This window comes from Cygnus atratus, chromosome 10 (genome assembly GCF_013377495.2).
Source record: "Cygnus atratus isolate AKBS03 ecotype Queensland, Australia chromosome 10, CAtr_DNAZoo_HiC_assembly, whole genome shotgun sequence".
NCBI classification, from domain to species: Eukaryota; Metazoa; Chordata; class Aves; order Anseriformes; family Anatidae; genus Cygnus; species Cygnus atratus.
Window position 1 is genome coordinate 9,916,776 of NC_066371.1, and position 17,989 is coordinate 9,934,764.

General features: G+C 53.5%; 2 protein-coding genes across 2 annotated transcripts in view; both read right to left on the reverse strand.

Annotated features, from left to right (window-relative positions):
* Positions 1-796: 796 nt before the first annotated feature.
* LOC118248229 (SRSF protein kinase 3-like) lies at positions 797-11,531 on the reverse strand. The gene is made up of 12 exons (XM_050712802.1): positions 11,525-11,531; positions 9,518-9,643; positions 9,248-9,356; positions 9,049-9,136; positions 7,148-7,235; positions 6,841-6,947; positions 4,776-4,938; positions 3,603-3,688; positions 3,046-3,153; positions 2,522-2,591; positions 2,336-2,428; positions 797-1,062 (listed from the first exon to the last, which is right to left on the reverse strand). The coding sequence occupies exons 1-12, from the start codon at positions 11,529-11,531 to the stop codon at positions 797-799; spliced, it is 1,311 nt and encodes a 436-aa protein (XP_050568759.1).
* Positions 11,532-17,009: 5,478 nt separating this feature from the next.
* The window catches only part of PLXNB1 (plexin B1), a 34,355-nt gene continuing 33,375 nt past the window's right edge, over positions 17,010-17,989 (reverse strand). Inside the window, exons 35-36 of the mRNA XM_035546952.1 lie at positions 17,667-17,741; positions 17,010-17,114 (exon numbers count right to left, since the gene is read on the reverse strand). Of these exons, the coding sequence (XP_035402845.1) occupies positions 17,010-17,114; positions 17,667-17,741 (180 nt within the window). The remainder of the gene's footprint in view (positions 17,115-17,666; positions 17,742-17,989) is intronic.

Consider the following 17,989-nt stretch of genomic DNA (forward strand, 5'->3'; position numbering starts at 1 on the left):
CGTGCGGGGGGGCGGGGCCTGCGGTGACTCCCGCGTCGGGACACGTGGCAGAAAGAAGGGGCGGCGCGGGCGGCCGGGATTCCTGGGCGGCCGCGCTGCGCATGCGCGGGCCGGCTGGGCGGGGGGAGGGAGGGCAAGAGGGTGGAAGGGGAGCGCACGCGCGCTGCGGCGGGCGCGGGGCCTGCCGCTCGGCACGTCCGCGCCGCGGGGGGAGGGGGCGGCGGGGTCCTGTCAGGGGAGAGCCCGCCCCCGGCCGCGGGCCTCAGGGGGCCGCCTCCGTCGCACGGCGCCCCCGGAGCGGCCCTCCCGAGGGGAAGGGGGGAGCCTCGGGGGCTGCGGCCCCGCACAAAGGGCGCTGCCCGCGGGGGGAGGCCCCTGAGGAGGAGGCGGCGGGGCCCGCCCGCTGCCGATAGCCGTTAGCTGCGCGCCGCAACCTGCGGGTTGTAATCAATAACCGCCCCCCTCAGAGCGCCCCCCGCGGCCCCCCCTCAGGCTCCCGGCCGAAGAAGCGACGCGAGGGACAAGAACTCAGTCCGAACACCCCTTTAATGCCCGCTGCGCCGTTGGCTTTTTACACCGGTCTCACAGCCCCACACAGCCCCGCCGGGCACGGAGCCGTCACCCCGCGGCGCCTCCCGGTGCGGCCCCGCCGCCTCCCCCCCCCCCCCACCTCCAGCCCCCGGGGCACGAAATGGCCGCGGGAGTGCCCCGCAGCCCGGCCGCCGCCGGCGGCCGCCATCTTGTGCGCAGCGCCCGAGGCCGCCCCGCCGCGGCAGCGAGCCCGGGCCCGGCCCCTTCACCTCGGGGGGCTCCCGAGCGGCGGCCGCAGCGGGGCAGGGCGGCCCGGGGCCGGGGGGAGGCCGCCCGGGGCCGCTGACGGGGAGTGGAGCCAGGCGTGCTGCAGGCACTGCGCGGCCGTGGCGCGGTGCTCGGGGGCGTACCGCAGCGCTGACAGGAGGAAGCTGGTCAAGGGGGCGGCCTCGTGCTTTCTCCACTTGTACCTGTCCACCAGCACGGTGTGGAGGCTGCAGGGGGAGAGCCTGGAGATCCGCAGGAGAGCGCCTGTCAGAGACATCACGAGCACGGCACCTTAATTGCACTTCGCCAGAGGAACGGGCTGCAACTCCTCGCCTCACGCAATTCATCCAAAGCAGCCCTCCCTTCTGCGCTAATCTTCCTGCCTAAGCCTCATCCGCACTTCCGCTGGCAAACTTGGCTCTCAGGTGTTTCTCAGAAATCATCTTACCAAACTAATGTCTGGAGCCTCCCCCTTCTCGAGTATTTAGCCGAGAACACACCAGGAGTGAAAAACGTTCCAAGAACAGTCATGGCGCAGCCCTGCGCAGTCCCTGTGCCTGTCCAACCCCGCGTGCATCAGCTTGCTGCAGTGCCTCAGACAGTCACAAGACACTAACGTTTAATTTGCTTTGTGCCTGCTGGCTGCGTGAGGCCCAGAAGAGTGCCACTGCTGACCAAGAAGCGATCCTTGTCCCCGCGAGTGTGTGGTGTAAATGCGGTGGTTCAGGTTAGGCATGTGCGGTTAGGCCAGTTTGGTTCTCACAGAGAGCGCATATAAAACAAGGGCTGGTTTTGATTCACGTATGTTGAGCACCGCAGAAGGAATAAACATGAACAGGGGATCTGAACGAGCAGGGAGGTGCGTGGTGAACTGCAGCCTGGCACTAGTGTGCAACACAGAACGAGTCGTAGGTAGACAGGCTGTATGGCTGGTGAGCGTGAAAGAGGAGGAGGACAGATTAAATTGCAGAAGGATGGAGTCATGCAATGCCTTGAAGTCAAAAGACAAGGATTTCAAGCTTAATGAGTCAAAGGGAAAGGAATTGGAGAGATTAAAACAGAAAAGACGTTACAGCTAGGTCAGAAGGCTAAATATAGCAGCCATGGTGGAAGGATGGAAGGATATGAGTGTCCCATTCCTCCTCATCATCATTGTTCTCTGCCAGTGAATGGGTGAAATGCAGCCGGTTACGCACTCTTTTCAGCTTTCCTGCCATGTAGCTATTTCCTGTCCTCATTTCCATGCTCTCCAGATCCAAAGGAGGAAGGATGGAAATCTTTTCCCTGTTGGGCATTTGCCATGACCATTTTTGAGGCTTTTGCATTTGCATTAATTGCTGGAATGCTCCTGGATTGCAAAGGTGGCCGGGCAGGAAGTGTTACTGCACTTTATGAAATCTCCACCTCAGTTTTCTGTCCCTGCTTGTAGCCTGCGTTGTGTAACACCACTTCAGGTGGTTTTCAGCGTGAGCTGAGTAGGAGTGTGCCAGAGATCCACAGTGATTTTTAGAGTAAACTTCCCTACTCCGATTCTTACCTGGCCTGCTGAAAAACTTCGTTGACTTGTTCCAGGAGAAAGCAATGCGGGGAGGAATTCTTCCCAGGAGTTCAATAATACGAGCAACATGATCTGGAGGGAGGGAGAAAAAAAAGACAAACACATCTATGTACAAAGACTGAGACACTTCTGTCAATGAAATTAATACAACTGATGGAGTCCTACCATCATCTCTGGAGAAATATTTCCCAGGTTGAGGATCAAACAGACACTCCCCTGTTGCCATTTCAAATGCCTAGAAATGGAGTAGCCTTGTTAATTCACCGACTGACTGGGAGTTTTTCTTCCTTGTTAACTCAGTACGGGTGCCAATTTCCCTTCCTATCACACAGAACTGATACACGGAAAGGCTCACACTGCTTTGATCTATCCTGTGCCATTGTGAAACAGCTCCTTTAGCTCCATCAGGATGGAAACCAGTTTGTGCCTGATCCAGTCAAGTCTATGAGCTAACATACATGGAGTGCGAATTGCCCAAAGCGTAAACTAATTATAGTGAATTATATCAGCAGCATACTTTCAGTCCAAAGTGAAGGAGTGCAGACAGCCTGTTTTTCCTTCTCTGACTCAGCCACGGCAAGGAAGTCGTGCTCCACATGCAGCACAGAGGTGGGTGCTGAGGACATGCTGGCCCTGGCCTGTTAGTGTCAGTCGTCTTCCATGCACGCACGCGTTGCCTCCAGCCCTACCAGGCAGCCCGTGCTCCAGATGTCTGCAGGGGTGCCGTAGTCTAATCCGAGCAGCACTTCCAGGGCACGGTACGGCTGCGTCTGAATCTCCTTGGAAAAAGGCTTGTACTGAAATAGAAACAAACGCCCTTTGGTTAGCATCCGTAAATGAGTAACAGCGATGCTTGTGGTCACAAGCTGTCCGCGCAGTAATGAGGATCTCGGGGGCAGAGCTGAATGTGTGTACTAAAATGTGTGCAGGAAACATCAGACCCGTTCTCAGCCCCACTTACACTGTGGTAAGTTTACCTCCCAGCATTCAACAGTGAACACGATTTTGAATTTGTGGTTGTACGGACTAACTGCAAGCTGAAGAAAGGTCCAAAGCTGACGTCTCAGGAGTACAGTGCCCAGCTCTGAGCTGGGAATGCTGAATAAAACACCCACTGGAATCAGCATCACTTCAGCACTCCCTGAAGTTACTACTCAGCTGTGGAAGGACTGACACACAAAGTGTGACGGAAAGAAGTGCAAAGCGTCCTGCGCTGGCATGGGACCGGGACTTGGAGCAGACTCACCGTCCAGCACGCGCTGCCCAGATCTGCAATTTTCACTTCTATGCTCATTAAATCAAAATCTTCCAGTTGATTGCCAGGATCACCTCCTAGGTGGAAGGACAGAGAGAAAACAGGTCTTTCTCCAAACCAACAGCTATTCATCATTTACTATGGAAGATTCATGTACGAAGTTTTGAAGTTTTTTGACCTAAAAGGTCCAAAAATGCTTTAGACAGATGGCTCCTTTTTGTCACCAATAAAATGCCACCTCTGATTTGTGAGGAAACACAAAGGAAGGGCTGGTATCCAGTCAAAAGATGAGAGGATTTTAGGGAGGACAGCAGCTTTCAGAGGAGTTGTGGGACCACGTGCACCTCTCCTGCTGCAAGGTGCCTGCTCGGCAAGCACTGTGACGGTGACATTTTCACAAGACTTTGGAAAAGGGTAATTTTTGTTTTACTGCTTTACTCTGAGCTGTCAGCCTCCAGCTAACATTGTGCCTTTCTGCTCCAAGCAAAAGACTCTCAATAATTTGGCATTCCCTAATTGCTCCAGGGTTTGAGGGACAAAATGACAACGTCATGGGAGAAATGCTCATGGGAGAAATGCTCATGGGAGAACATTGTGGGAGAAAATACAAAGGGGCTCATTGCTGGGAGACTAAATCTCTTGAGAAACTCTCTGGCCCTATGTTTTATTCTATATTCACTCCATTCTCTGAAAATAAATCATGCTTCAGAAGGCCTCAAAGATCAGACTGTATACAAGTCTCCCACAAACCTCAGGAATATGGGAAATAAAGAGTAGATGTGTCATCCAGCTTTCTGATCAGACCAATCCGTTCGGTGGCTGGAAATACCAGAGGAAGGAACGTTCCCATTCTGACAGAATCAGCTCTGGCGTTGTGGTGAGGTTATTGATGAGCACCTGTGATTTGTCGTCGTTCCCCACGCACACCTACTGGCAAGACCATTTCTCTGTGGGTGCCTTGAGTAACTTGGAGCCACTCGGTCTGAGGTTTGTAGTAAGCAAAGATAGGAGAGGCCTCTCAGCCGTTTAAGCTGCTTGTGCTGTTTTTTACTGGTGTTGCAGGAGCTGTGAGCTTTTCCTAAGCTATCTGCACCCACCTCTCCATTTTGTTCCTGACAACACCCTCTTAAGCCTCTTTTCTTGTAGAAAACCTCCACAGCTCACCTGTTCCCTTTAACCTCAAATCCTTTCTCTGTCCACAGTCGGCAGCGTCGGACAGCAGCCTTTGGAGCCCTTTGTCACGGACGCACAGCAGCACGTTCTCGGGTTTGATGTCTGCGTGGATGATCCGGCAGCGCCTGTGCAGGAAGTGCAGCCCTGCCAGCACCTGCGGGAGCATCACAGCACCTCAGGTTAGCAGCACGATGGAGGGAGCTAGGGATGTACAAGCACCCTGCATGAACTTGCAGTTGCACCCTAAAGAGGGGTAGCATCAGCTCGGTGGCCCTGCGTTCTTGGCACAGGGAGCTCGGGGACAGGGCCAGAGAGTCCCCAAGTGCCAGCACGATGGGCGAGCCCAGAGAGCTGGAAACAGGATGGAGGAGGCCTTGCAACTACAAAGCAGAATTTTCTCCTGCAAAGCCACTTGTGTTTATGCGGCTGTTAAGTCCTTGGCCCGCCGTGCCAATCTGTTAACACAGCATTATCATCGGAATGTAAGCTGGGAGTCGGTTGTAGGGAGTTTGACGTGGCACAGGAGGGAGTCCCGTCGTGCAGGGAGAGAGAAGGAGGTGAATCATAACCCGGACAGGAGGAGGGAGAGATGACGAGTGAGTGAGTGCAGAGAGGAATTAAGGGTGCTGCAGGAGAGCCATGTAGGGAAAGAACAGCTCACGGCGGAGCAGGGAGAGGCTGGCCGTCACAGGGAGAGAGAAACAAGGCGTGCAAGAGAAACACTCACTATCAGAAGTCAATAACAGCGAAAAGGCTACTGGGGAGCTTTGTTGCCTTTTTCTAAACACTCCGGTCAGTCATAAAGGTCTGGCAAATCTTCTCTGTATTATCAAAATCTATTCTGGGATGAACACCAGCCCCAAGGAAATACCAACCTTAAATGGTAACTGTGAAACACAGGGAAAGATTTAAATAGCTAAACCGGAGTGAATCAGAAGTAAATACTGCCCCAGTACGGATCTGAAGGGAAAAAAAGAAATGAGATTTTCCTATTTATGCAGATAAGGGAGTGGATCCAGCAAAAGGCTTGGCTGTGAAATGGAGCACATTGATTAACACCACTACGTTTTCATATAACTTATTGAGGTGTTAGTGGAATCTCTTTAGAGGAAGAAGTGGATATTCCAGAAAAATGATGGAGGAGGAAGTGGTTTTTTTTTTCTCAGTGTCCCTAGAGGGGCACAGGAATCAAGGTGGCAAATCTTCATCTTGGCAAGTCTGCAAACTTCTGATAAATCTCAGCATTGGAGGCAAAATGTGATGTTAACTATTCTTAAACCTCACTCAGGTTTCCCAATCCTTAGCTACACAGACAACATATAAGAAACTCAGCTTGCACAGCCTGTTTGATCAGCATGCCACATCCTTACAGGGGATGAAGGAAGTGTTGCCTCTGAGAAAACTGCACCAGCAATTTGGAAAGCCCTGGGAAGGAATCTGTGACAAGGCAGACTGCCTTGGATGTTACCGTGCAGACAGCCGAGGGCAGCCCTGAGCCCTGCCGGACCCATCGGTGCTACCTGTGGCTGGAAGCTGGGCTGAGTGCTGTCAGTCTGGCAGCAGACCAGAGGGAACTTCTCAGGGTAGCAGGAGGACAGAGAAACACATGGTTTGTCAACAAGAAACGTATCCATGGCAGGCTGTTTGTCCCCTGCTACTCCTGCGAGCAGCTGAACTGCTAGAAAATTCAGTGAATTGCCATCTCAGTACCCTCTGATGCGGGTCTGCAGATTCCTGATGCTTCACATCAGCGGTCCTGACCCCTTTCCACACCCAATGAGACTGCAGGCACGGGCAGAAATGCACACTGCCCTGTTTTAAGGAGATTGTGTTGACTTCCCAGTCTGCATTTTATTTAACATTTTCTCTCCTCAGTCCCAAAAGAAATAGCTACTGTCTTCCTTTAAATTGTATGCCTTGGGCACTGACTCTGTGTTGTCCCTTTGATGCAGTCATAGGGAAGTTCATGGCAGATGACCCCGGGGATGAAGACAATGACTTGTCGCCCAGCCAACGCTCCCGTGGTGCCCTCACCCAGTTAGAGCTCAGTTCTCACCTGCTGTAAAGATTTTTTCACGAAAGGCAAAGGCAGTCCCTGAGCTGCATAGTTACACATCAGACATCGCAGGGAAGGACCCAGGGCCTCAAATACCAAGCACATATGTGGGAGAGAGTCATGGATTCACCGACAGAGGGAAGGTGCTACTACCAGCATTTTACCCTTCACCAGAGCAGCCAAGTATCTCCTTAGTCAACCTCCCCCCTCCAGCCACCTTCACGTGCCCTGGTTTTACACCATCCTGTGGCTCTCCAGCGCAAGCCCAAGCTTTGCTGACCCAGCATCGCTCCCAGCAGAAGGATATGAAAGCCGTTCTCTCCGATCATTCTGAAGTCATCTAAAAAACAGACAATGTTTTCTCCTGCCCGGTCCTTCCTCTTCATGCTGCTCACCTGAGGGGGAGAATTCCGAGAAAGCTGCAATTAGAGACGTATATGTGAGTGAGTAAGGACACCTTGCACCCATTTTATCCTGTTCTACAGCCTCTCTCCTCCAGGGGTTGACACTTCATGAGAAACCCCATGAAAACAGTATCAAGCAAACCAGGCTCCAAGCACACGAGCTGAGTCTGTTACCACGGAACAGATTTCTGTATGTTGTCTTCCCCTGGACCAGGTAGGAGCATCACCCTCTCAGCATCTGAATAATTCAAACCATTGTGCTTGTCTTTGGTCAGCTGAAGGGTAGCTGTTCTACCAGGGTGCAGAGCAGCTTCCACATCTGGAACAGCCCAGTGAAGTGGGCCTCTTTGGGCCAAAAAAGGGTTGGCTATGGGCAAGTACAGCCGAGATCTCTGATACTGAGTCGCGGGCGAAGGGGTGAACACATCTTTTGTACAAGAACCAGGAGCCATTACATAAACCTAGCCCTTGGGAGGGTCAGAAACAAGCCAGAGGAGATGTTTCTTCACACAGTACGCAGATAATTGGTGGCAGTTCTTGTCACAGGGCGCTCCAGGTGCTGAAGCTCAGATGGGCTCACAGGAAAGCAGGGCACGCTGTGGCGTGAGGCTGCTCCCACAGAGCGCTGGTCCAGCTACAGCAATGAATACTGTGTGTGTATGTGTATACATATATATTTAATACAAACATACAATGAATTCAGATGTAAACATATTCAGTTTTTCTTTTGGACACGGCTGTAACCATGGGCGATCGGGGTTTGGTTTTCGTGCAGCTGCTGGATCCGTTTGCACCAGCACCAGGAGGTGTGTGGCAGGTGGGGGGACCGGACCGCCTCTTCTGGCAGCGCTGCAGGCACGGACCCCTGTGCTGGTGGAGGTGGCCCCGGGAACCAGCTACATTCTGTTGAATGGAAGGCGTGTCTTTTGGCGAGAGGTAATAAGAAATTAAGGGTAAGGCTTGGTCAATACACAGTATTGTGCTGATGTGTAGAAAAGCACCCCTTTGATTACATTCAATTAGTGCCACTTTGTACTTCCTCTTGCATCACCAAGTCTGGCTCATATCCCTTTGGAGAGGGCCTGCAGATTTACAGGTACGAAACAAACCTTTTCAAAACCTGCTGGAGAAAGGCCTCAGAGTAATTTGAAAGGCAAAATGTAATAGCTTCTGTTCACATAAAGCTGATGTAACTTCGCATTTAAGTAAACTCCAAGAATTGTAACGAGCTTTCTAGAACTAGCAGGTCAAGCCATCTTCAAAGGCAACTAGCTGGGACTCAGATGCATGCACCTAATTACTACATCCATTAGCAAAGGCAGAAGGAAGCTTTCCGAGTTGAGAGGTTTATTATATGTTTGCTGCATCCTGCATTTTTTTCCTGGATAGTTCCTTTTACTTCAGTATTTCTTTTGTGATAAAGCAACGCCCGCTGAGCTAGGAAGCACACAAATACGGTGGAAACATTCTCATCGCTGCTTAAGAACACCATTACCACTTTTCTGTGTGTGTTTTTTTTTTCCACCCTGTATTTCTCTGGGTTCCTGCTGTTTACTGGATTCTGGTCTCAGCTGAAAGAAATGGGCTGGCAGGGTGAGACACAGCCACCTGTCCAAGCAGGAGGAAGAAGAAGGTGCCTGTTTCAGAGCCAGTGTGACTTAATGAATTATCTAATGTCTTTTTCCATTCCCCAGCCCAGCTCCTCAGGCTGAGACTTGGAAGAAGAAGGGACGATGAGGCTGATACTCTGAACTCAGCAGCCATCCCCACGGAGCAAAGCACAGAGCCTGTGAATATTACGTACGCATCGGAGGAGAGAGACCTCGTCCTGGGCAGCCTCAGCAAAGCCCTCCCTGCTCTTCAGGACCTTCACAGCTACGTTCTTCTTCTTCCTACAAAACGAACCATGTCTGTAAAGCAGTGCAGCCAGGGTGGCCTGCGAAAGGGACGAGCCCTGCCCAGGAGAGTGGCCGTCCCTCCCCAGACGGCGGCCAGCCCCTCACCTCGTGTCCTGGCACAGCCAGACGGTGGCAAAGGCCCCGCAGCCCAGCTCGCGCAGAGCCTGGTATCGCGTGTTGAACACCTCTCCTTCCCGCACCGGGTGGTGGCCTCCTGTGGGGAACGTGGCCAGGAGCCGTTACTGATTGCCTTAAACGCCCTCAGACTGAAAGGGCAGCTGAGGACAGCGTCCTCCCAGAGGGACAGGCCGACACACGGGTCCCTGTGACCCGTGAAGAGCCCGGCACGATGTCGGCTGCGGTGGGAGGACTGACCTGTGCGCTGCGCCGCCGGCACCTCCTCCTGTACCCGCACCTCCATGGCGGCGTCCCGGCAGGTCCTGGCAAGAGGGGACAGAGGCAGTGGGGAACCAGGCCGTGAGGCACCGGTGGGGCAATCTCCTGCAGGTTAGGCCTTTAAAGAGAGTTAGAGGCAGGGGAGCTGCACACGTTGATCTGCACACCTCCCGTTTGCTCTTCCAGCCCTGCTCTCCCCGTTTCCATCTGCTTCATCCAAACCTGGAACTGGGATGTTGGGAACATTTTGGGCACTTCAGCAAGGCAGGGACTATTGTAGGCGTTCAGAGGAGGAAAGCTGGTGGGCTGGGGCTGGACAGGGCTCCTGGCTCTCAGGTGGGAATCTAAGGTTTCCCTGTGCCCCGTGTGGATTCCCAGTGGCTCGGGGGGACCGTGGGGCCCCTCCGTGGCTGTGACACCAGCCTGTGCAGAAGGCCAGCGTCAATACGTGCCCCATCTCGGGGCTTTCGCTTGCAGGAGGAACTTCGCATCCCAGGTTGGTGCTAAGCAGAGCCTGCGTTTCAGAAGCTGCCCTGCACATCTGTCTGCAGCCCGGGGCCAGAGCAGGGATTTATCACTGACCATCCCGTGACCCCCTACAGAGAGGCCATAGCGGAGGGGAGAGGCTGTTCCCCGGCGTTTCTATGACAGCAAAAGGTACAAACACAGGCAGCGCAGACAGACAGATGCAACTGCTGTTCCCCCCGCCCCGCAGCACCGGTGTGGAATTGGCTTCAGCACTGGTCACCTGAAATAGCACCCCCAAGGCCCACGTTGCTAATGGAAATGTGGATTTACACTGCCACGGGCTGGGCGCTCCCAACCCAGCGTTTCATAATTCAGAAATGTCACTTGCTGTAAGCTTTACATGAACACGCGTCGCCAGAGCTTGTGACAGGTGATAATAACCCAAGTAGACCATTAGCAGGGGTAGAAATATCGACCTTTAAATCCCTCAGAATCAGGTTGCCAAAGCTCAGAGCTTGTCTGCACCGGAGGAATTTCAGAAACAGGCTCAACGGGCTGGCAGCACTGGTGCATGCCCTGTCACACGCCTCATGGCAGCAGCCACATGACTGGGAGCTGCCCCGGGACAGTAACATCTTCCAGGTGCTGGAACAGAAGCACGACTTCCTCAAAAGACTAGAATTTCTTTCCATACGCTGACAACCCTATCCCAGTACAGCAACGGAGCCGTTGCCTGCCTTTGGGCACCAAGCGAGCTCCCAGCACATTTCTAATTAAGGTTCAGACTGGGCTGAAGGCTGCTCGTGTGGTCAGGGATACCCAGAACTGCCAGAGCTGATACTGCTCCATTTACCCTAGCCCATGGAATGGCGTGCAAGGAACTCAGAATGCCTCCAGCTCCATTACACCTCAGATTCAGCATTTACACGTGCTCTGAGTCAGCCTCCTTTAGGCACAAATCTGCAGGATACCACATGTCCGTATAGCCACTGTCTTTGTCAAATATTTACCAGAGTTCTAGCTGTGCCACAGAGGTGAGACCAGAATTGTCCTCATCTGTGCACAGAGACAGCCTAGCAGTAACCCTGCAAGCCCCTGCACCACCAGGTATACCCGAGACCTCTCAATTCGCATCTTCCAAGGTTTTGGCACATCATTAGGACTGTGGACGTCGATCTGAGAGCTGGGCAACGGCCCTAAAGATTTTATTTCTCATGTCACTTAACATCCACCTACCAAAGGAACAATTCAAGAACGTGTGGGGATGAGAGCTCAGCAGCATCTTCCCTAGGTGGATTTTTATGCTAATAGGAGTTTTGGTTTTGTCATTAAGAGCTACATCATGCAGAACCGCCTGGGTTGCTGCAGACCTGGAGCAGGTCAGAGAACTCACCCTGAAAATGTGCTGCTCCCACCGGCTCCACGGTAGCTACGATGGGCAAGGAGCGGTGGTGCTTCGCCCCTGCCTGCACAGCTCCACCTGCTGAGAGGGGTGCAAGGAGCTGCCCCGCTGCTCACCACGCATCGCAGCGCCTGAAGCTGCGGAGTCCAGCAATACTCGCCTCCATCTTCTGCACAAGTACAGGCCTGGGAAACCCCGGCTGAGCGCAGCATCCCCACGAGTCGTGACACGCAGCGCAAATCGCGACACGCAGCACAAAAGCAGCCCCATCGGCACGCGGGGCTCAGCCCCATTGCCCTCAGACTTACCGTGCGGCAGCTCAGGAGGCCGGGCACGCTGCCCCGCTCGTCATCTGGCTCGTGCTGGAGCTCCCGAAAGTGCGATACCACCTGGTGCTGCTTTCCTTTTAGTCTGCGCTGCCCGGGAGGGGTGTCCTTGAGCAGACCAAGCCCTTCTGCATCGCTGGATGGACGTGCTGAGGAGCGGGGCAGGGTATCGGATCTCAGCACCGTTTCTGGGAACAACCTTGGCTGCAGGGTAGCAGGAGACCCAGGACAGCTGCGGTGGGTTTGCTTTACTGCTGCACCTGTCTGCGCAGCCCCCTGCCTCGGCCACCCTGGCAGCAGGTCCACCAGCCTGCTGCGGCTCCGCGGTCTCCACAGCAACTATTTATAGAGGGAAATTCACAGCTCTGCCGAGATGGAAACAGGAAAGTCTTCCCCCTCTGCTGCTCAGCTCCTGCACCCAGAAAGCACGAGGCTGCCTGGTGGTTCCCACTGCTCCTCGTGGCTGCGGCACCACCTCCTGCCCCTGCTCGGCAGACGGGACACACTCCCCTCTCCAGCTCCAGGCTGGGGGACAAGGACATGGCACCGGTGCCAGCAAGGCAGCGCAGCTCTCCGCAGATGCACAGAGGCTGCACGAGGGCTTTGGTGCAGGAGCAGCTTCTCCCAGCGGAAGGGGTGGGAAGGGGCTGCGGGTTGCAGAGCAGCCACGATGGCAGCAGCCTCGCTGGGCACCCCAGCAGCCTCGCAGCACTGAGGAACGGCCACCCGCAGTGAAATCACTTTGCTGTTTCCCCTCGGCCACCTGCAGCAGAGCTTGGCAGCCACGGCCGTCCCCCGGCTGGGGCCCTTGTGCTGTGCAGCTCAGGTTTCCTGGCTGAGCAGCAGAGAGCCAGCCCCGGAGCAAGGGGTTAATCCTGCCCCGCTGCCAAACCAGGAGCCAGGGCCTCACTTCTCCCCCTGCCTGTGCCCCTCACCTGCCGCCCCCAGCACTAAAAATACCACCGGAGGGGCAGAGACAGCAGCAGGGCTGGGTGCTGAGATCGAGGACTGGGGCAGCAGCGAGGGAGCAAGATCTGTAGCCCCTATAAAAGGTCAGCAAGAACATACGTATAGGTGAAGGAGGGACTACAGTGTAGTGGCAGTATGTATATCTATCTATCTATCTATCTCTGAAGGGAGAAGACGACGACTGTATCTAAAACTCTGCTAATAAAGGAAGGGGGGAGGCAGCATAGATGGCCCTGGAGCCAGCTTTAGGAGGCTGGGAAGAGCTGTGCAATTTGCTGACGCATTAAAAGTTGTTCACCTAGTTGAGGAGCGGTGGTTTCTGCCTCGCCTGGGTGGACATCAGCAATGAGCACGGAGCACATTTCAGGCAGCATCACCCCCACCCACCCTAGGAAAGCAGCCAGCCATTCCCCCAAGGGACTTGCCCCCTCTCACACCCCAAAAGGCAAACACATTCGGGGCAGCTGCGTCGTCGTGCAACACAAGCGGGACGTGCAGGTTGTATATTAAAATTTATTGAATTATTGTGTAAGAATTCTCTTTATTAAAATCATTTGGACTCTAAACTGATTATTTACAGACAAAACCTTTTATATCACCCATAGATTCCTACATCTCAGAACAGTATCTACAAACAGTTATTACACTATGTAACAAAATTCAGATTTTTTTCAAGCTTTTTATATTAATTATTAATTCCAATTTGAGAAAGACAGTACCTCGGGTGCTCTGAGCAGAACTCAAGGTGTGGCAGGGTATAAATGCAGGTCAGGCCATACCGTAACAGAGACGGACACCACGTCACACGGCTGGGAGAGGGCAAAGTCACCAGGACAAAGGACCAGGAGAAGAACTATGAGAGCAAACCGGGTGTTCAGGAAACCAAAACGATCATCCTGACAAGAAAGGCACCAAAAAAGCAGCATCTCGCTGCGACTGGGGCACACCCTGAAAAAGAAATGGCATTCCACCAAAGCAGCGGGATCCAAGAACCCTTTTATTTTCAGTAAAAAGAAAGTAGCCATCGTTTCGCTATAAAAAAGCTCCCAGGTACAGCCTAAACGTGCCACTGAGCAGACGAAAGCAGCGCTCTCACATCTATGCGGTGTGCGTGCCCGCGGCCCTCAGCTGCGCCAGCGGGAGACATTCGACGCACTAACGGATACTTGTCGTAATACTGATCAGCTCTCAGCCTCTCATCCAGACCACGGAAAAAGCAAGTTTATTTCTCTGACCGCAGTACAAAACATTCAAGATCACCTTTCTGAGACTGCGAAGGGAGCGCTGACTTCCCTCGCAGCACTCGCTCCTTCTGGTGGGGGTGGCTGGCTGGCCGCTCGTGGGACCAGGTGGAGACTGGGAGAAACTTGGAAGGATTGTGAGAAATAAATAAATAACTCTTCCCCGCAGTAGGGAGTTTTACAATAAAAAGCTGTTTTGTGCAAATCTCAATGCAACAGAACCCTGCTGTAGGAATGGATTTTGCCACAGGAGGGGAGAATGGACGGAGAGAAGGGGGAGCCGTGCCTGAGCACCCTGTGAGGGGCCGGGGGGACGGAGGACGCTGAGGGCACCGCGATGGGGAGAGGTGGGCACCAGCCCCCTGCCCTCACCACACCTGCACCGGGCGCTGCCTCTTGCCCGGCCACACAAGGACGAGCTCGAGATGTTGAACACATCACCCGTGTTTAGCTCTGTTTGCAAGTCCTGATTATTGCTCTGATGAAAGCAGATTTTCACAGACAAAGTAAATCATCTCTGACATCTGGGAGCGCTACTGAGAAGTAAAGAGGGTGTGGAGCTCGACTCCCCCAAAAGCTCTCTGTGGGCAGAGGCTGCCCTCTCAGCGTGGTTTTACCCTGACTGGAGCAGAAGACGCTGCAGGACCCAGAGAGCTGCCAGAGGGGAGCAGAAGAGAGTTGGATGCCTGGCACTGACCCCAGGAGAGGCTGAGTCCCCCTCCCTTTGCTGATGTGAGGCAGATTCAGAACCAAGCCCTGTGCCGCCCTGTTCTGGGAAAGCAGAGAGAAAATCCTGCAAAAATAGGAGCAGACACGAGCAGCCTGCAGAGCCTTGGGTCCAGCAGATGCCTGTGGCTCCTGGCAGATGCTCAGCGAGTTGGAGGCCACAAACCCAGCCTCGCTGCCCAGAGCGGCAAGTCCACTGTCAGCACCAAAGTGGGACAATGCTACACTGCCACTGCCTGTCATGTCATTCCTTCATCGACCTGAACCTGGCAATTGCCTCTCGTGGTTCCTAAGTGAACGGGCTTTATGAACGTGCATTGTATCTGCCTTTTCCTATCTGCCAGTCCTTTCCTCCACCCAGCTTTTTTTGGGCTAATTTCATCAGATTTAGTTGAGACACAAGTTCCATGGAATAGGGTGGTCAGGCAGGAGACAGACCCAAACCGGTGCCCTCCCTGGGGGAAGAGACGCAGGCAAACTCCAGCCTCCCCTTCCTGCCCAGCAGTGGCCACCCAGCGCAGCAGGATGGTGGCACAGGGACAGCGGCTGCACCCTGGGCACACAGAGTACCTGGGAATGCTGCTGAGACGGTCACAGCAGGGAGCTGGCTTTGCGGCAGGGGAGTCTGTAGGAAGACAGGCCAACGCGTGCTTGTTATATTGCTCAGAGGAAATCTCACAACTGCGCAGTGCTCACATGGAGCCATAGGACTGATCCAACAGGCCTGGAACTGCTGCGATACGCAACGTAGAGAGGTAGGGATGTGATCGTGCCCTGTTCTAGCTCTGCTCCCTCCTGGCCTGCACGATCACTGTCTAAGGGGAGTGACAGGAGTGAGACCTGCTGGTCTGCCCCAGGCACGCAGGACATCAGCCTGGGCTCAGCAGGGGACAAGAAGAAGTAGGGTAACCTTTCAGACAGGAATTCACTCACAGAAGGGCAGGGTGCTCTGTCCACAAGGTGAGAACCGCCCCGAGTGCTCTCCAGGAGGGAGCAGAGGGGCTGCCTGGACGGCTGGTGACTGACTGTGCGCACTGCTCCGGCCTCTCCTTGCTTGCAGGCATCACTCCTGTTTGCAGGGCACCCAATGCCCTTCGGGAACAACATGGTTGCGCTTCTCAGCTTCCTTGAGTTCACAGCTCCCCAGATAACCCTTCTGTGTGCCACCACTGGAGAGTTCGGGAGGTGAAACTGAGGTGTAAGGCGAGCCTAAGAGAAGAACACACAGCTACGCCTCAAAGTGAGCTGCGAGGAAAAGCAAGCTGCTGTTACGACAATGCAGACATCTACGAGTTATCCCTGCAGACAAAGCAGTGGAGAAAACTTCGCTCCAGTGCTGACAGACGTTTGTCAGTAGAAGTGCACAGAGATGCTTCTCCGAGAACAGCTTTGTCTCAAAGCCACAAAATTAAACATTCTCCTTTAGCATTTAAATACATTATCTTTCTGAGGGTATTTACAAGTCCAGTTCAGAGCAGCAGAACAGCCAGACAACAGAGGAAGGGGAAGTGGCACAAGGCATTTGTTGTGCTTTTCAGAAGAGCAGGGCGACCCCGACCACAAGGAACCAGGAAAGACGGATCCAGAGCTGGGTCAGTGGAGACCAAGGCGAGCCGGGCAGCCGGCTCCTCACGTGCTAAATTTGTCCTGAGGGAAAGGGCGAGGGGGTGGTGTCCATTTACAGGGGACTCCTGGCCGAGCGTGCCCGCTGGTGAGCACGTTACATCCCGGCATGCGTCACACACTGGGTAGCAGGAGGCCGTCGCCATCAGGCCCTCTCCTTTCCACACCCAATGTCCAGAACCAGTGGGAACACTGCTGCAAGGAAGTTTCTCAGGTGGGGTACTGCAGGAACGCTCGCTAACCCATACAGGGACAGAGGTCAGTGTTCCTGTCAGCCAGGGGAAAGCTTCCCGTATCCCCAGTAAAACGAGCGGCCGCAGCCAGGGAGCCTCCCCCGGCACTGGCAAGGGCACCCGTGCAAGGCCAGGACTCGGCAGACACGGTGCTTGGTGCTGCTACCTGGCTCTTCAGCAGCGCCGTTCGGAAGCTTGGCACATTCACCGAACGTCTGTAGGAAGGAGCCGTGTGGTCCCCTGAGACTCCGTCAGAGGAAAACTGAAGTTCGTTTGTTTTGCTCGTAAAAAGAAAAAAAAAACGTAAAAAAATATTCTCTGAGATGCAAGGACGCTTGTACTTCGTACTGCCTTGGCCATCCCCATTCGTGTCACCCGCTGGTTCCTTGGAGAGTCTGGTTCCAATGGCAGCAGGACACCCTGCACACAGCCAGGATGAGCATGGCCCTGTTCAGCCAGGGGAGAGCAGTCTGTCTGCGCCTGTCACAAATCCGTGACCTTATTCTCCACAGCTGCTGCAATCTGTTGTAGCCTATATCCGAGCTGCATCTTCTGTGCTGTTGGGTCTTCTTCCAAGGCTGTGATGATCTGCAACGAGACACAGCTCACTGCCTGCCCTTCTCCAGCGCACAGCGCTGCCAAGCAGCTCAGCTCTGTACAGAGGGGAGGGCACAGAGCAGCGTGGAGAGCCCCACGCTGAAATCCAGCATGCTGAAGTGTGTTTGCAGTACAACTTAACCACAAAGGAAGTATTCTAGATTTGTCCTAACATGCTATGTAGAATTCATAGTGTAAGAAGAATGCTAAACTTTGTACCTGAAAATTCTATCTTTAGTAAAGGAATCTTAAAATGCAGTTAGTTTACAGTAGAATATTTAGATACCATAATTTAAAAAGGCAAATATATTTGAAATGTCAACAGCCTCCAGGTTAGGGCTAAGTCCTTTTTTTCTGCAATATCCCCCATCCCTCATCGGTAAGAGTAAAGCAAACTTATGACATGGAAGTTATACATGCCAATGAAACAATACACAGCATTGTAATGATCTGTCTGCTCTTAATTATTAATTTTGGGGGGTGTTTTTGATTGGACAGTGAAGGGAGAAGGTCATGTTCATACCTGCCTGGGAACGTACTCACCTGGTCATAGTACTTATTGATGTATTTGTACAATTCATGCAGAGCCACCAGGGAATTGAGGTCACCTGAGTAATTCTGAATAAGAGAGGAAGTCAGATAAAGCTGTGAGACACCTAACAATTGTTCTTCCAAATTCCACGTCCTCATAACTCATTAGGAAATGTGCCGGAGTCACTAAACCCAGCACAAAGCAACAGGAAAGGGAATTCACCAGTGGTTCCTAGCAGAGGAAAAAAACCACACGTACTCCCTGCCCCGAAGCCTTGACTGCACTTTTCTTTTCAGTGGTGCCATGAAGCAGAGCAGCCACTGGGAGCAATCAG